Source organism: Hordeum vulgare, chromosome 5H (assembly GCF_904849725.1).
Source record: "Hordeum vulgare subsp. vulgare chromosome 5H, MorexV3_pseudomolecules_assembly, whole genome shotgun sequence".
Taxonomy (NCBI): domain Eukaryota; kingdom Viridiplantae; phylum Streptophyta; class Magnoliopsida; order Poales; family Poaceae; genus Hordeum; species Hordeum vulgare.
The window spans coordinates 529,084,330-529,100,526 of NC_058522.1; the positions used below are offsets into that span (position 1 = coordinate 529,084,330).

General features: G+C 45.6%; 1 protein-coding gene and 1 non-coding gene across 2 annotated transcripts; one reads left to right on the plus strand and one right to left on the minus strand.

The window, feature by feature from the left end:
* Positions 1 to 1,008: 1,008 nt before the first annotated feature.
* Positions 1,009 to 1,081, plus strand: TRNAR-ACG. Its single transcript has one exon. It is a non-coding gene; the product is annotated as a tRNA-Arg (tRNA).
* Positions 1,082 to 1,318: 237 nt separating this feature from the next.
* LOC123452292 (LRR receptor-like serine/threonine-protein kinase RPK2) lies at positions 1,319 to 6,423 on the minus strand. Its single transcript, XM_045128925.1, has 4 exons — positions 3,033 to 6,423; positions 2,331 to 2,395; positions 1,876 to 2,080; positions 1,319 to 1,752 (listed from the first exon to the last, which is right to left on the minus strand). The coding sequence occupies exon 1, from the start codon at positions 6,159 to 6,161 to the stop codon at positions 3,078 to 3,080; it is 3,084 nt and encodes a 1,027-aa protein (XP_044984860.1). The 5' UTR covers positions 6,162 to 6,423; the 3' UTR covers positions 1,319 to 1,752; positions 1,876 to 2,080; positions 2,331 to 2,395; positions 3,033 to 3,077.
* Positions 6,424 to 16,197: the final 9,774 nt, after the last annotated feature.

The window sequence follows — 16,197 nt, forward strand, 5'->3', positions numbered from 1 at the left end:
CGATGACGAGTAGTGCGGTAGTACATAGATTTTGTGTTGCATGCCATAGTACATTGATTAAACATGATGCGAGCCTGGGTCCACTCCTTGAACGCGTCCGGTCGATTCCCGCGCACCTATAAAAGGGCATTTTTATAGCAATGCGGGTGTAGATGCTCTAGCAGCATCTGGTTGACATAACATAAACTGCAAATCCTCTTTCCAATGCTCCCTCCTTTTCGGTTTATACGGCTTATCTAAAAAAAATCAGATTTTCATTATATCCGACTCATTTTGAGTATAAATGAGTTAAAGTGTTTGAGTCTCACATCGTATTTAATTCATAGAGATAACAGAAAGAAAGTTAGCGGTTATGCATACATTTTTTTCTACATGCATCATGCAAGTCCAATGAAGAGGGTACTATATTTATTGCTTTGGAAATCAAATTTGTAAAAAATATTTCATTGACTAGCTAAAACTAGTGTCATCCATTCACAATCCATCTTGGTTGATGAAATTTCAGATTTAAACCCTATAAGCCAAAAAAAAAAGGAGCTTAATCTTAGCTTAGCGAAAGAAAATAAAAAAGCTCTCCTGCTGGAAAGTCATCACTTCGGCCTCGGCCACTTGATCAAAAGAAGCTACGGTAGATCCGGCCACGCAAAGTCACCACAACAAGGCAAGTGGGGTTGCCGTTCTACGGGTTTGCTTGTGGTGCCCGCGCGGTCGCGCCGCCGCCATGCCGATTGTGAGTCGTGTGGCTCAGGCCTTCACTCGGCTCATCAAAAGCTGATGGCCCCGTTTCAAAAAAAAAAAAAAAAAAACTGATGGCCTGCCTGTCTCTCGATCCAACCGCACGTGCCACATCACCGGATACCTATCGCATTTATTTATTATAACACAATCTCACATGTCTAAATCAAGACGATACTTGAGCTCATCGCAAAAAAAAAAAAAAAAGATACTTGAGCATATACTTCTCTGGCCGTTTGTGTTCTGAGGAGGATGTGACGTAACAGCATCGAAGACTCCGTGGCCCAATGGATAAGGCGCTGGTCTACGAAACCAGAGATTCTGGGTTCGATCCCCAGCGGAGTCGATCTCTTTTTTGTTTTTCAATCACTTATTTTCAACTATATTTCATCACATACTTCCTTCACTCAACTCAAAAAAAAAAAAAAAAAATCTTTCGAGTCGATCTCTTTTTGTTTTTCAATCACTTTTTTTCTACTATATTTCATCACATACTTCCTTCACTCAACTCAAAAAGAAAAAAAAATCTTTCACTGTCGTGATACAGATCGCAGCCATCTCAATATCATGCATCTGTCGTACGTATGTTTGAAGCATGCCATTGCTGAGCACTGCTCTGCCCAAAAAATTACGCATCTTCTAGTGTCGGTTGCTACAAGTGTAGGAAACGATACGCACCCTTTTTTACTAGCTATAGTATAATAAAAAGGCCACATGGCCCTGCTTTTTTTAATAGGAAGCAGCAAGGAAACTATATACTGTTACAAAGGCCAAGTCAGCCAATCAAGCGATTTTTGATAATAATCGCTGCTCCGGGCCGCCGCTTGAAGAACGGCGAGGTTTCCCTTCACTTCAGTGATCAGCCATTCTGCCGCCTCATCCGTGGAGAGGAAGGCAGCACGGGACACAGACAGGACAGGGCTTTCCTCTGTGTTTCATGGATCGCGACAGAACTCCAACAAAGGCCGCTGAACCACGACGAGCGATAGTTTTCATCTCGTCTGCGATGCTTCATCACTGCAATGGGAGGGGAAGAAGAGCACCATTATGTTAAGTCGAATGTACGCAACAATCCTGGAGGCGACTGATGTTATGGCAGGAAACCAGGAGATAACATTTCAGGGGAAGGATGTTGCTTACAGTCATGCTAGGTGCAGCAGAACTTCCCTCCGAGTCCCTTGGAGCGACGGTCGTTTCAGCGGTACCAGTATGCCGTGCAGTAACCCAATCCTGCACTTGGTACTGGTCAATTATCGAATGACCCGAGGATATGACATGGATACCGTGTCCACTAATTTGTCAGGAGTATCCTGGGTTGTTGTGGTCAAACAGAATCCTCAACAGCCTACATGAAGGAAACCAGAGCTTCATCAGTACTTAATAGAAAAGATGCCATAGATTCATGGTGTGCCAATAAGAAAACCTATCATAAACGTGCATTCATAGTTTTCCATTCCAAACAACTAACAGCACTATCTTTTATAAAATAATGCAACCGAAAATTGGCATGTGGCAACAAGATTTCAATATCATCTAGAAAAATCAGTCAATTATATAGCCCATGTTCGAACCATGCTGAAGGAATATAGACTTACTTTGACAGCAAATCATCTGTTGATCAGGATCAACGAATTCATCCCTTCAATACTGCAGTTGCTATCTGCAGGAACAAATCCGTTAATCAAGGACACCATAAAAGCATTGTTTCTTCACAAGTGGCCATAGAACAGTCTAGCATACAAAGTTAACATAAAGGAATTAATTATGGTTGCTAGTGATTACAAGGTTTAAGTTCAAGTTTCGAGTGCACTAAGTTTGTTTAAGTACCAGTATTGATCGGAATACAAATGAAAGATGTAGATGATACAAACTCACAAATGGTACAGCCTCACAGCAATTTCATAGGATTATGAATCATGACATACTTCTACCAGAAAGTTATTGTGCCAATTTCCAAAATTGTACTAAGAGAGCTAGAAAGCTATATAGTCAATGTATGCGAACAACAACCAATTTAGTAGGGGCGGACATACTATAGGTTGACAAGAGAAAACAATGTCGTCAAACTACGGACAGCATAAATTGACAGTATTCAAACATGAACAGTCGAGCAAAGGCACCAAATGAAAAGATTTATGTAGAACTGGCCTTTTATGTGCTTCTACGGTTCCTAAAATAAACAAGTAGCAAGCGACAAAAAATGCCACGCTACCAACTAGAAAACCGTAATCATACCCATCATATTTTGGCTGAAAAGTTAAACAACATGAATACCGAGGAAAGTTTGCTCAATTTACCTTGCTCTCAGTCTTGAGACGTATGTCATACTAGAGTTACAATTTCTAGTAAGAGGGTGGCCTGAGTTCCTTTAGTCGCCGAACAACTTGCTTCATTGTGGGCCTAGAAGAAAGAGAGTCCACGGTACACTTGATACCGAGGTGCAGAATCTCAACCAAGTCATCATGCGGAGCCACATCCCACAGCCCTTCTATGAAGAACTCACGAGCTCGACCCTTCTGCAGAAGCATGCAAGCCCAGGCAACTATGTTGAATCCATTTCCATATGGAGAAAAGGAAGGGTCCAGCGCTTTCTTGTCTGAAATAAGTTCAAGCAGTACAACTCCATAGCTATACACATCAGCCTTGTCAGAAACACGGCAAGTCATCGCATACTCTGGAGCAACATATCCAAAAGTACCCGCGACACCGGTGGTTGCATGAGTTTCTGAATTCCCAAGTAGTCTTGCTAACCCAAAATCAGAAAGGTATGCAGTGTACTCATTGTCGAGCAAGATGTTGCTTGGCTTCACATCCCGGTGCAGAATGCGTGGGACACAATTATCATGAAGATATGCAAGTGCACGTGCAACATCTAGAGCAATTTTGTGAAGCATTCTCCAATCAATCGGTCTCTTTGTCCTTTCTTGTATAAACCTTTCCAAGTTACCACCAGGCAGAAAATTGTATATTAGGAACATCTCTGAATCACTGAGGTGGTACCCTATGAGTGTTACAAGATTGTCATGCCGACACCTTCCAAGAGTTTTCACCTCTGCTTGGAACTGCTGAATACCTTGGAACCTTCCAATAGCGAGCCTCTTTATTGCCACCAGAATGCCTGGTGCAATCTCAGCTTTGTATGTTGCTCCAAAGCCACCACTTCCAATGCAATTGCTTGCATTAAAACTGCCAGCAGCGCGTACAACGGTCTCATATGTCAAAGGAGCACCAATATCCACAAAAACAGTCACTTCCCTTCTCCTGTTAGAACGCCTTGATGGTCTTGATGCACATTTTCGAGTGTAAATGTAAAGGATGATCAGGGCCAAGAGAACTGCAACAATCGCTGATGCTGAGGTTATTGAGGCAATCTCTATTTTGGTGAAGCCTCCGCCATCGCTGGGTGTATTCTCAGGTTCTGGACTAGCCTCATTCTCACTGAGTGCTCGCACATTCGAATGCAACGGCCCAGCCAAGTTATTGAACGAAATGTTAAAAACAGACAGTGATACTGAAGGGATAAGATCGGCAATGTTACCAGAGAGCTCATTATTGTTCAGCAGAAGTGTGGTGAGGCCTCTCAGTGTCACGATATTACTAGGGATATTCCCAGAGAGAGAATTAGATGACAGATCTAAAACCTCCAGTGACTTCAACTGCCCCAAAGAAAACGGTATCTGACCAGTGATATTGTTTGCAGCTAACGAGAGAAATTTCAAGCTCTTGAGGTCTTTGAAACTGGCAGGTATTTGACCAACCAGAAAGTTTTTGCTGATGTCCATCTTTACAAGAGCATCCAACAGACCAATGTTAGCAGGCAACACTCCTGAAATTTGATTCTCGGCTAGAACCAAAACTCTGATGGCATGGCATTTTGAGCAGATTTCTTCTGTGAGCTCACCAGATATCTTGTTGTCTCGGAAGCTGACGATCAAACCATTTAAGTTGCTGCACTGTTCCAACAGAATTGCAGCCAATGATCCAGTGAAGTTATTGTGATCAAGAATTAATGCATGCAAGGTCCTGTTTCCATATCTGTCTGCACCAAGTAGCAAGGATGTAAGACGGCCTCCAAACCTGTTCTTTGCAAAATTATGGTATACAACTGAACACTCTCCTGAGCCACAGTAACCCAATGATAGCTCTGCCACAGCTTGGGACATGAAGGGCGAAGAATAGCAAGATGTCACGCCATCCAACGGTTGCTGCGATACACACTCTTTGTCCGCAGATGCTGGAATTGAGCCTGAGAGTTTGTTGCCACTGACATCAAACACATCTATGCAATGCAGATGAAGATTTTTATCAAGCGAACCGGACAGTCTATTGGAGCTGAGGTTGAGAAACTTGAGGTTCCTACACTGCCCTAGCTCCCTCGGAATCACTCCAGCAAGTGAATTACCTCCGAGATTGACCATCTCCAAATTTTGACAGCTTCCCCAATTGCTTGGGAGATTTCCTTCCAGGCCCGCCTTGGGCGCCCATAACAACCTAAGCTTTGGCAAAGCTGTCACACTCTCCGGAAGCTCTCCCTCAAAAAGATTGAACTCATGTGATTTCACTGCATGAAACTGGCTCGACAGCACGAGAACCGTCAAACCTGAGCAATTCCCTAGCTCCCTGGGCACCGGACCGCTCAATCTGTTACCCGACACATCCAAAACCCGCAGCTTGCTCAGCTTTCCAAGCTCTGGTGGGATGGAACCTTCCAACATATTGGAGAAGAGGAGCAACGAGCGGAGCTGCGTGCAACTCCCCAGAGCAGAGGGGATGCTCCCGGCAAGAAGGTTCCGGGACAGGACGAGATGCCTCAACCTGGGGAGGCCGCCGACGGCCGCTGGCACGGACCCGCTGAGCCGGTTGCCGGAAAGATCCAAGTATTTTAACTCGGTGCAGCTGCAGAGGGAGGCAGGGATCTCGCCGCTGAGCGCGTTGGAGGAGAGGTTGAGCAGCCTCAGCCGCGGCGGGAAGGCGGACGGGAGGGCGCCCCGGAGCGAGTTCCCAGCGAGGTTGACATGCTGGAGCTTCTCCAGCCGCCAGATCTCCGCGGGGATCTCGCCGACAAGGCCGAGGGAGGGCAAAGCGAGCTCCTTGAGCTCGGTGAGGAGCCCCACCGACGGGGGAAGCCGGCCGGCGACCCCGCTCCCGCTCCCGCGCGGGAAGCCGGAGGGCGCGAGGATGGAGACGACCCGGGACCTGGCGTCGCAGGAGACCCACGGCCAGTAGCAGTGGTCCGCGCCGACGGCGCCCGGGGACCACCGGTCGAACAGCCCGGCGGAGGGGACGGCGTCTTTGAGCCGGAGAAGCGCCGATCTGTCCTGCTCCTGGCCACGGTCCGGCGACGGGGACGTGGAAGAGACGGAGACCGCGAGCAGGAGCAGGAGCAGGAGCGGGACGGCGGCGGCGCTCCGGCGAGCGGGCACCATATCCGCCCAGCCGAAGGAGCCCGGGTGCTGTGGTTGTTGGTGCAGCGCAGGGCAGGCGACGACCGACGAGGGGGAGAGGGAGAGGGAGGGGCAAGCTCACATGGGGAAGAAGAAGAGCCCGGGCGCGCGCGCGATATCGGGGGACTCCGAGGGTGCGGAGGCGATTTCTTGTGCCTCCCCCCGTTTCTGGTTGGTGTTGGTGCCGGTCTGCGGGTCTGGTCTTGCCCCGCTTCCCCCTTGTGTTGTGTTGCTGCCTCCCTCCTTCGCTGCGGTTTCGTCGTCGCGTCTCCCGTCCTCCGCTGCGCTGCCCCTCCACCCGTAATTCCTCCTCCCTCCGTCCCCCGTTTATTTGTTTTCTTTTTTTATTTAATTGCTTGGGATGGGAGGTTCTTGGGTATGATGACCGTATTGCCCTCGGAAAGATGGGTTTTGTTACTTTGCTGATGAGGGTGCTGGTGCCGGTGCCGGGGCCTGACCATGACCAGGCGCCCATGCTTTTGGGTTTTGACCGTGTCTTTGCCTGCCCATGCTCCGGTTTTCTTTGGGGATGTGGATGGGGTTAAAGCAGTGCACGATTACTGCTGTAGGATGGTTTCACACACCTCTCTCAGAGCTGGTAGAGCATGGCTCCTGGAGTGGAGCAAGGAGGTTCGATCATTGGAACCGCCGGTCTAGTTTTTTCAGGACACGCATACTTTACAGTCGTCAAATAACAGTTACATCGTCAGTCAACAATTTCATGATAAAGTTTGGAGGATCGTTGTCATGATTTTGTCACGATAAGATGTTTTTTAGGAGAATTTAGTTGAGAGGCCACTCCTGCTAGGTGATAACTTGAACGGGTAAGTCGGAATCGGAAGACGCGAGTTTTATCCAGGTTCGGCCCTTCGCGATGGAGATAAAAGCATACATCCTGCTTGATTGCTATTGATGATGATCATAATCTCAATTACAAGGGTGATATTTCGCTACCTCTGGTCTCGAGAGCTTCTACTTTGATCTTCTCTAAGACTCGTGTGTGTGTCCTGACTTGTCCCTCTTGAGCTGCCTTGCCCCTTCTTATATAAGTTAAAGGGGCCAACTTACATGTAGAGTTCTAATAGGACTACAACTAGTCTATTTTCTATTAAAGTCGGATCCTGGTCCGGGTCTATTCTTTCGAAGTTATCTACCCAGCTCGGGTCTTGCTTATCTTGCCACGTTCCTACAATGGTCCAGCCCATAGAGAGTCAGCCCGTTAATGCCATGTGGGTCTCGGATATGGGCCCTTTGATCTTGTCGGGTTATGCCATGGAATGTCGTGTCTAGCCGCAGGTAATTCCCCTAACAATCGTCATTCCAAACAAAAGGGTTATTCCCCCGTCCCCATCTAGCTAACTCATGAACTACATTATTCGACTCTCTAATAGTAACCTTCTTGAAGTCTACTAAGATACTACGATAATCTTCTAGCACATGCACTGTCATCATGGATTGTCCTTCATTTTAACTAAGAGCATGCACCACCATAATATTGTCCGTCCTTACCACCAAATTAGAGAATCCAGTATTATGAGCTAATTTGAGCCCCTCGAGTAACTCCGCTGCCTCGGCTGAGACGACATCAACTACATTTTTCAACCTTGCCATTGAAGCTCTTATAAAATTACCCCGTGATCATGGATAACTGCTCCACATGTACCGATATATTCACCTCTGTAAAAGATGCATCGACATTCAACACTTGTTGTCCTGCATGGAAAACCGACCACTTGTTGATTTTTGGAAAGACCTTGCTTGTCCCTTGCTACCTCTTCAGCTTTCGTTGGTTTTTCCGTGAAGAGGAAAGGGTGATGCACCGAAGTAGATAAGTATTTTCCTCAGTTTGTTGAGAACCAAGGTATCAATTCAGTAGGAGTAACAAGCAAGGCCCCAATCGTAGTACCTACACAAATAATCAAACTCTTGCACCCAACGCTAAAAAGGTTGTCAATCCCTTCAGAGTTATTTGCAAGGATGAGATCTGATAGAGATAGATATAAAAGATTGCGGAAACAAAAGTAAATAAATTGCAGCAATGTATTTTTGGTATTTTTGATTTATAGATATGAAAGTATAATATGGAAAATAGACCCGGGGGCCATAGGTTTCACTAGAGGCTTCTCTCATAAAGGAAAATAATACGGTGGGTGAACAAATTACTGTCGAGTAATTGATAGAAAAGCGAATAATTATGAAGATATCCAAAGCAATGATTATGCATATAGGCATGAAGACCGTGTCAAGTAGACCGAAACGATTCTGCATCTACTACTATTACTCCACACATCGACCGACTCCTGCCTGCATCTAGAGTATTAAGTTCATGAAGAACAGAGTAACGCATTAAGTAAGATGACATGATGTAGAGGAATAAACTAAAGCAATATGATGAAAACCCCATCTTTTTATCCTCGATGGCAACAATACAATACGTGCCTCGCTACCCCTACCATATCACTGGGTGAGGACACCGCAAGATTGAACCCGAAACGAAGCACTTCTCCCATTGCATGAATTACCAATCTAGTCGGCCAAACCAAACCAATAACTCAAAGAGACTTGCTAAGATATGACATCATGCATATAAGAATACGGAAGAGATTCAAATAATATTCATCGATAATCTTAACATAAACTCACAATTCATCGAATCTCGACAAACACACCGCAAAAGAGTATTACATCGGATAGATCTTCGTGAAGATCATGAAGAACATGGTATTGAAGATCAAAAAGAGAGAATAAGCCATCTAGCTACTAGCTATGGACCCGTAGGTCTATGGTGAACTACTCACGCATCATCGGAGGGGCGATGGAGTTGATGTAGATGTCCTTCGTGATTAATTCCCTCTGCGGCAAATTACCGAAAAAGGCTCCCAGATTGGATCTCACGGGAACAAAGGCTCCCAACGGCGGAAAAGTATTTCCGTGGCTCTTTTTAGCGATGGAGGAATATTTGGGAATTTATAGGCCAAAGAATAGGGTTAGGAGACTTGCAGGGGACCCACAAGCCAGCCAGCCCCCCCCCCCGGCGCGTCCTGCACGCTTGTGGCCTCCCGGCAGGTGCCCTGCCCCCTACTCCAAGTCTTCTGAGTTTCTTCTGATCCAAGGAAAATCATTCTGGAGATTTTATTCCATTTGGACTCTGTTTAATATTCCTTATCCGCAATACTCAAAAACATGGAAAAAATAGAAACTGGCACTAGGCTCTAGATTAATAGGCTAGTTCCAAAAATAATGTAAAACAACATATTAATGCATATAAAACATCCAAAACAGATAATATAATATCATGGAACAATCAAAACTTATAGATACGTTGGAGACGTATCATCCCTCCTGCACGAGCATAGTGAAGGACCGACATGATAACACCACGACTTGTCCTTTATGCATTTTGTGCATCCTATCTTCTAACTAGTTGCCTTCTTTGCCTCCAAAGATACAACCAAACAGTTGCGACAAGTTCTGGTAATTTGACTGGTACAGTGTATGTTTGTTGATATGAATCATCACACAATATAAACAACAACATGGCAGCTCCAGACCTGCCAGTCATACTGGCAAAAGAGACATCCGCTAAAATCCCAAGCTGAATCCCAAACTTTCTTCGATCTTTCATACGTGAACAAAAGATGTGCTATGTCCTCCGCCCCATGTTGACAAATTGGGCACCATGATATATTCCCAACATGACGATTTGCTAGTACACTAAAGCATGGGACAAAATTATGTAAGCATCACCATAAGAAAATCTTGATTTTTGCCAGTACCTTTAAATTCCGCAATTTCTTCCACGTCAGATGAGGTGCCAAGGAAAAGTTCGTCCACCCCATATTATTTTGATGATAATTTTCTCCCCACTGTTTATAATATGATGAACGTATCGTGAATGTTCCACTCTTCGTCAAATGCCATGCAATATAATTCTCTGTATCCTCATGGAATAAGGGTATTTGCAAGATGCGCTCTACATCAATATTCTAGAAATTTTCCCGCACGAGCATCTCATACCATTCTCGTGTTGTTGGATCTATTAACTCACACACTCTGGTGGGTACTTGATTTCCACGCACTGTAATGAATTTCCTCGATGCACTATTTGGAATCCGAGAGTCATCCTAAATATTTATTTTGCTCCATCTCCTACTCTCCACATGCATACTTTTTTGAAAGTTTGAATGTTAGCCCAGATATTTTGCCAGGCATAAGAGGGCCCCTTCTGCATCTCACAGTTTAACATATCACCTGAGGGGTAGTATCTTGATCTCAGCGCACGAGCACAAAGGGACCCATAATTATTAATCAATCTCGACCGCGCGGCGGGGAGATCGCGTGGGGTAGACGGGGGCCTTGCCCTTTGTTGGAGCATATATCTCCATATGTGGTTTTGGTACTTGATGACAATTCCTATGGACTAATGGTTGCCTTAAGTTACATTTATAGGATTTGTCCATAGGCACTTCTTGAAGTCCGTCTGTTGGGTTCAAGGAGTTTATATGATGACCAAGATGGTATTCAAGGTATTATCCAAAGAATGGTCATAGAGACACATGGTTGATCAAGATCTCAGACAAAGAGTAAACCAAGATGATCAACACACAAAGCATACAAGATGTACCGAGTGGGATCAAGTGATCCCATGGTATTATCCAAAGAATGGTCATAGAGACACATGGTTGATCAAGATCTCAGACAAAGAGTAAATCAAGATGATCAACACACAAAGCGTACAAGATGTACCGAGAGGGATCAAGTGATCCCATGGTATGGTAAGCATTGTCCATTACGTGTCTGTGTACTAACCCATGGTCTTCGTGAGAGTTCTATGTGGGGGTTAGGTGTGTTTACATGGGCTTGCGTCAAAGGGAAGATCTCATACAACCCATGGAGTATGACGTCAAGTTGTGATCATCATCAATGGTTGATCAAGATCTCAGACAAAGAGTAAACCAAGATGATCAACACACAAAGCGTACAAGATGTACCGAGAGGGATCAAGTGATCCCATGGTATGGTAAGCATTGTCCATTACATGTTTGTGTACTAACCCATGGTCTTCGTGAGAGTTCTATGTGGGGGTTAGGTGTGTTTCCATGGGCTTGCGTCAAAGGGAAGATCTCATACAACCCATGGAGTATGACGTCAAGTTGTGATCGTCATCAAGATTGCGATGTGCAAGTTCAAGTGGATCAGCATGAAGATAGCATGCTTGAAGCTTGCCGTCCATTGTGGTGGCAATGGACTTGTGAAGATATGCTTAAGAGTGGCTCACCCATAGTGAGTATGGGGGAGCAATCAAGTAGTCTTCATCAAGCCAACACAATCAAGAAAGGTGGTCCATCTTAAGGAAGCCAAGATCATCATCATCTAGCTCAAGAGGACGAGGTGCAAGGTATAGGTTTGCCCTTGATAGGTTTTCTGGTTAGGATAGATTGATGTTCTATCAAGGGGGGATCTCAAGTGAGTAGCTTGATCGTATCGTTCGTTGAGAGCTCAAACCATTTGCATCCTTGCATCATACTTCTTGGTTCTTGTTTGGTGTTTCTCTTTGTGAGTTTTAGAGCTTATGGTCATCTTCGTGACAAGCTCGAGTTCATCGAAAACGGAGTCCATATGCATCTACTATGATGTTTTCGATGTTGGAGTTTTTGCCGGTTCTTCATTCATAGAGATCTCACATCTCTATATGTTTGGCATATTAATAACCTCATGGTCTTAAGATCATTGGCATATTCATAACTCACATCTTTATATCATCGCTGTTTGGATAGCCCTTGTCGTCCTGAATCCAACAAGCTTGGGTTTGCTCGATTCGGAGCTCGTATGCGAGAGTTATGGCTGTTTCAGTGGCGAGCGGTAGTACCGCTGGACCTAGCGGTAGTACCGCTGGACCTAGCGGTAGTACCGCTAGAGTTGGCGGTAGTACCGCTGGCCCTAGCGGTAGTACCGCTGGCTCGCGGTAGTACCGCCCCTGGTCAGCGGTAGTACCGCTCCAGGAGCTTAGTACCGCCTGCCTAGCGGTTGTTCGTGGACGGACCTTTTTGCGAAGACTTTCTTGGCGGTGGTAGTGCCTTTGCACTACCAGGGTCCCAGCGGTAGTACCGCTGGAGTGCCAGCGGTAGTACCGCTGCAGCCAGCGGTAGTACCGCTGGAGCTCGGGCAGAGAGTGGGGGTAACGGTCTGATTCTTTCCCCCACTATATAAAGGGGGTCTTCTTCCCCCTTGGTTTTATCCATCCGTTGAGCTCTTGTTCTACCTCCATTGTTGACATTCTTAGAGCTTGATTACTCTCAATCCCTCCAATGATTCTTGCTTGTTCTTGAGGGAAAAGAGAGAGGAGATCTAGATCCACATCTCCACCAATCACTTTCTCCTCTATGTGAGGGGAACCCCTTGGATCTTGATCTTGGAGTTCTTTGTGAGCTCCTTGTTCTTCCTCTCATATTTCTCCATAGCTTTTGTTGTTGTGGAGGGATTTGAGTGTGAGGGACTTGACCACTTCGTGTGTTCTTGCCATTGCATTAGTTGCATCGGTTTGAGTTCTCCACGGTGATACGTGGAAGTGAGAAGTTGAGAAGCTTACTACCTTTGGTACTTAGTACCCTTGATATTGTTATTCGTGGATGCTTTGGCGTCCTAGAAGCTTGGTGGTGTCTCGGAGCTCAATCATTGTGGTGTGAAGCTTCGGGAAGCGTCGGGGTCTCCAATTAGGTTGTGGAGATTGCCCCGAGCAATTTGTACGGGTACTGGTAACCGCCCCCAAGGGTTGCCACGTGTACGGGTTCGGTGACCGCCCCCAAGGGTTGCCATTTGTACGGGTTCGGTGACCACCCTCAAGGGTCCCTTAGTGGAATCACGGCATCTTGCATTGTGCGAGGGCGTGAGGAGATTACGGTGGACTTAGTGGCATCTTAGGGAGCATTGTGCCTCCACACCGCTCTAACGGAGATTAGCATCCGCAAGGGTGTGAACTTCGGGATACATCATCGTCTCCCCGTGCCTCGGTTATCTCTTACCCGAACCCTTTACTTATGCACTTTACTTTGTGATAGACATATTGTTTATTGTAATATATCTTGCTATCACTTAGTTGTTTATCTTGCTTAGCATAAGTTGTTGGTGCACATAGGCGAGCCTAGTTTTTTGTAGGTTTTGTGCTTGACATATTAAACGTTAGTTTTATTCCGCATTTGTTCAAGCCTAAACCTTAACTATTTTATAGCACCTATTCACCCCCCCTCTAGGCGACATCCACGTCCTTTTCACCCTTGTTTTGGAAGGATACGACCATGGTTGTTGGCTAGGGTTTGGTCATCGATGAGGTGGCGAGATTGGGATGGGGGGGTTCTGGAAGCAGGTGAGGCCAAACCCCACCGCACGCTCGGATTAAAAAAGGCCGACTGCGGTCGCTCACGCATGGGCCCGTGGAGGGTGGCTGTCATAAATTAAGTTGACTACCGGTGATTGAGGCAGACACCGAGAGGGCGCGCGCATCCACGCTGATGCATTTCAGTCCCAAATCTGGGTCGGAAATGGGTCAGCACAGACGCAAAGCGAACGCATTTTGGCAATGGGTCAGCGCGTTGGGCCTTAACTTTTGTCTGCGTGAACCCAAACGGATGGTGGCGGATGATGACCCACAAGTATAGGGGATCAATCGTAGTCCTTTCGATAAGTAAGAGTGTCGAACCCAACGAGGAGCAGAAGGATCTAACAAGTGGTTTTCAACAAGGTAATATCTGCAAGCACTGAAATTATCGGTAACAAGTGATTGTATGGTGAGATGATTTGTAGCAAGCAACAAGTAACAAAAGTAGCAACGGTGCAGCAAAGTGGCCCAATCCCTTTTGTAGCAAGGGACAAGCCTGAACAAAGTCTTATAGGAGGAAAAACACTCCCGAGGACACACGGGAATTTCTGTCATGCTAGTTTTCATCATGTTCATATGATTCGCGTTCGTTACTTTGATAGTTTGATATGTGGGTGGACCGGCGCTTGAGTACTGCCCTTACTTGGACAAGCATCCCACTTATGATTAACCCCTCTCGCAAGCATCCGCAACTACGAAAGAAGAATTAAGACAAAGTCTAACCATAGCATTAAACTAGTGGATCCAAATCAGCCCCTTACGAAGCAACACATAAACTAGGGTTTAAGCTTCTGTCACTCTAGCAAACCATCATCTACTTACTACTTCCCAATGCCTTCCTCTAGGCCCAAATAATGGTGAAGTGTTATGTAGTCGACGTTCACATAACACCACTAGAGGAAAAACAACATACAACACATCAAAATATCGAACGAATACCAAATTCACATGACTACTATTAGCATGACTTATCCCATGTCCTGAGGAACAAAATAAACTACTCACAAAGCATAATCATGTTCATGACTAGAGAGGTAATGAGTAGCATCAAGGATCTGAACATAAACTCTTCCACCAAATAATCCAACTAGCATCAACTACAAGGAGTAATTAACACTACTAGCAACCTTACAAGTACCGATCGGAGTCGTGAGACGGAGATTGGTTACAAGTGATGAACTAGGGTTTGGAGATGAGATGGTGCTGATGAAGATGTTGATGGTGACGAGTCCCCTCCGATGAGAGGAGTGTTGGTGATGACGATGGTGACGATTTCCGACTCCGGGTGGGAAGATTCCCCGGCAGGATCGTCCTGCCGGAGCTCTAGATTGGTTCTGCTCAAGTTCCGCCTCGTAGCAGCGGCGAATCCTCCCGAAAGCTCCCTTTTGATTTATTTTTTCGTACGAAACCCTTCATATAGCAAAATATGAGCGCCGGAGGGGCAACAGGGGGCCCACAAGCCCTCTAGCCCCGGCCAGGGGGGTAGGCCGGGCCTGGCAGGCTTGTGGCCTCCAGGTGGCGCCCCTCCGGTACCTCTTCCGCCGAGTATTTTTTATATATTCCCAAAAAATTCCACGTTGATTTTCACGGCTTTTGGAGTTGCGCAGAATAGGCATCTCAAACTTGCTCCTTTTTCAGGCCAGAATTCCAGTTGCTGGCATTCTCCCTCTTCATGTAAACCTTGCAAAATAAGAGAGAAAAGGCATAAGTATTGTACCTTGAAGTGTAATAACAGCCCAAAAAGCAATAAATATCAACATGAAAGCATGATGCAAAATGGACGTATCGACTCCCCCAAGCTTAGACCTCGCTTGTCCTCAAGCGAAAGCCTAGCTCAATACACATGACCACATGTTTAGGGAGAGAGATATCTACAAAACAAGATACGAACATGCAGGCATCATGATCAAGATTAGAACAGCAATACCAACATATAATTCCTCATGCTAAAGTGACAAATTCTTCACAAAGTAAAGCATGAATCAAGAACCTTACCGAGAATCAACAACCGATAGCCTTCAGTCATTGAAGCAATTGCAATTATCACAACATCAGAAAGAGTCAAATAAGAGCTTGTAAAGCAAATCCACATACTCAATCATCTTTTCGTTCCCTACAATTGCTACAACTCACGTGGTACTCATGAGATCAAAGTTTCAGCTGGACACAGAGAAAGATAGGGGCTTATAGTTTTGCCTCCCAACTGCTTACCTCAAGGGTAATGTCAACAATAATAATTCATGAATACTTACCTCCAAGTTGACATATGAATATAGATCTTTCCCTAGAATGTGACGTTATCCAAGATAAAGGCGAAACAAGGAATTGGTGAAGAGCACCATGACTCTTTCAAGGGCAAAAAGTAAAGGTACAAGATAGGCCCTTCGCAGAGGGAGGCAAAGGTTGTCATGCGCTTCTGAGGTTGGGATGCGTGTCCTCTTAGTGCGGAGGAACGTCACTTTATATTGCCTCCTGTGATAAAGAACTTTATTATGCAATCTGTCGCTTTTATGTCTTCCTCATCACAGGTTCGTACAAAGCTTATTTTCCACACACTAATAGATCATACATATTAGGGAGCATTTTTTATTGCTTGCACCGATGACAACTTACTTGAGGGATCTTATTCAATCCATAGGTAGG

Coding starts and splice junctions, on each gene's coding strand:
- LOC123452292 (XM_045128925.1), bottom strand. CDS start 6,161: ATGGTGCCCGCTCGCCGGAGCGCCGCCGCCGTCCCGCTCCTGCTCCTG.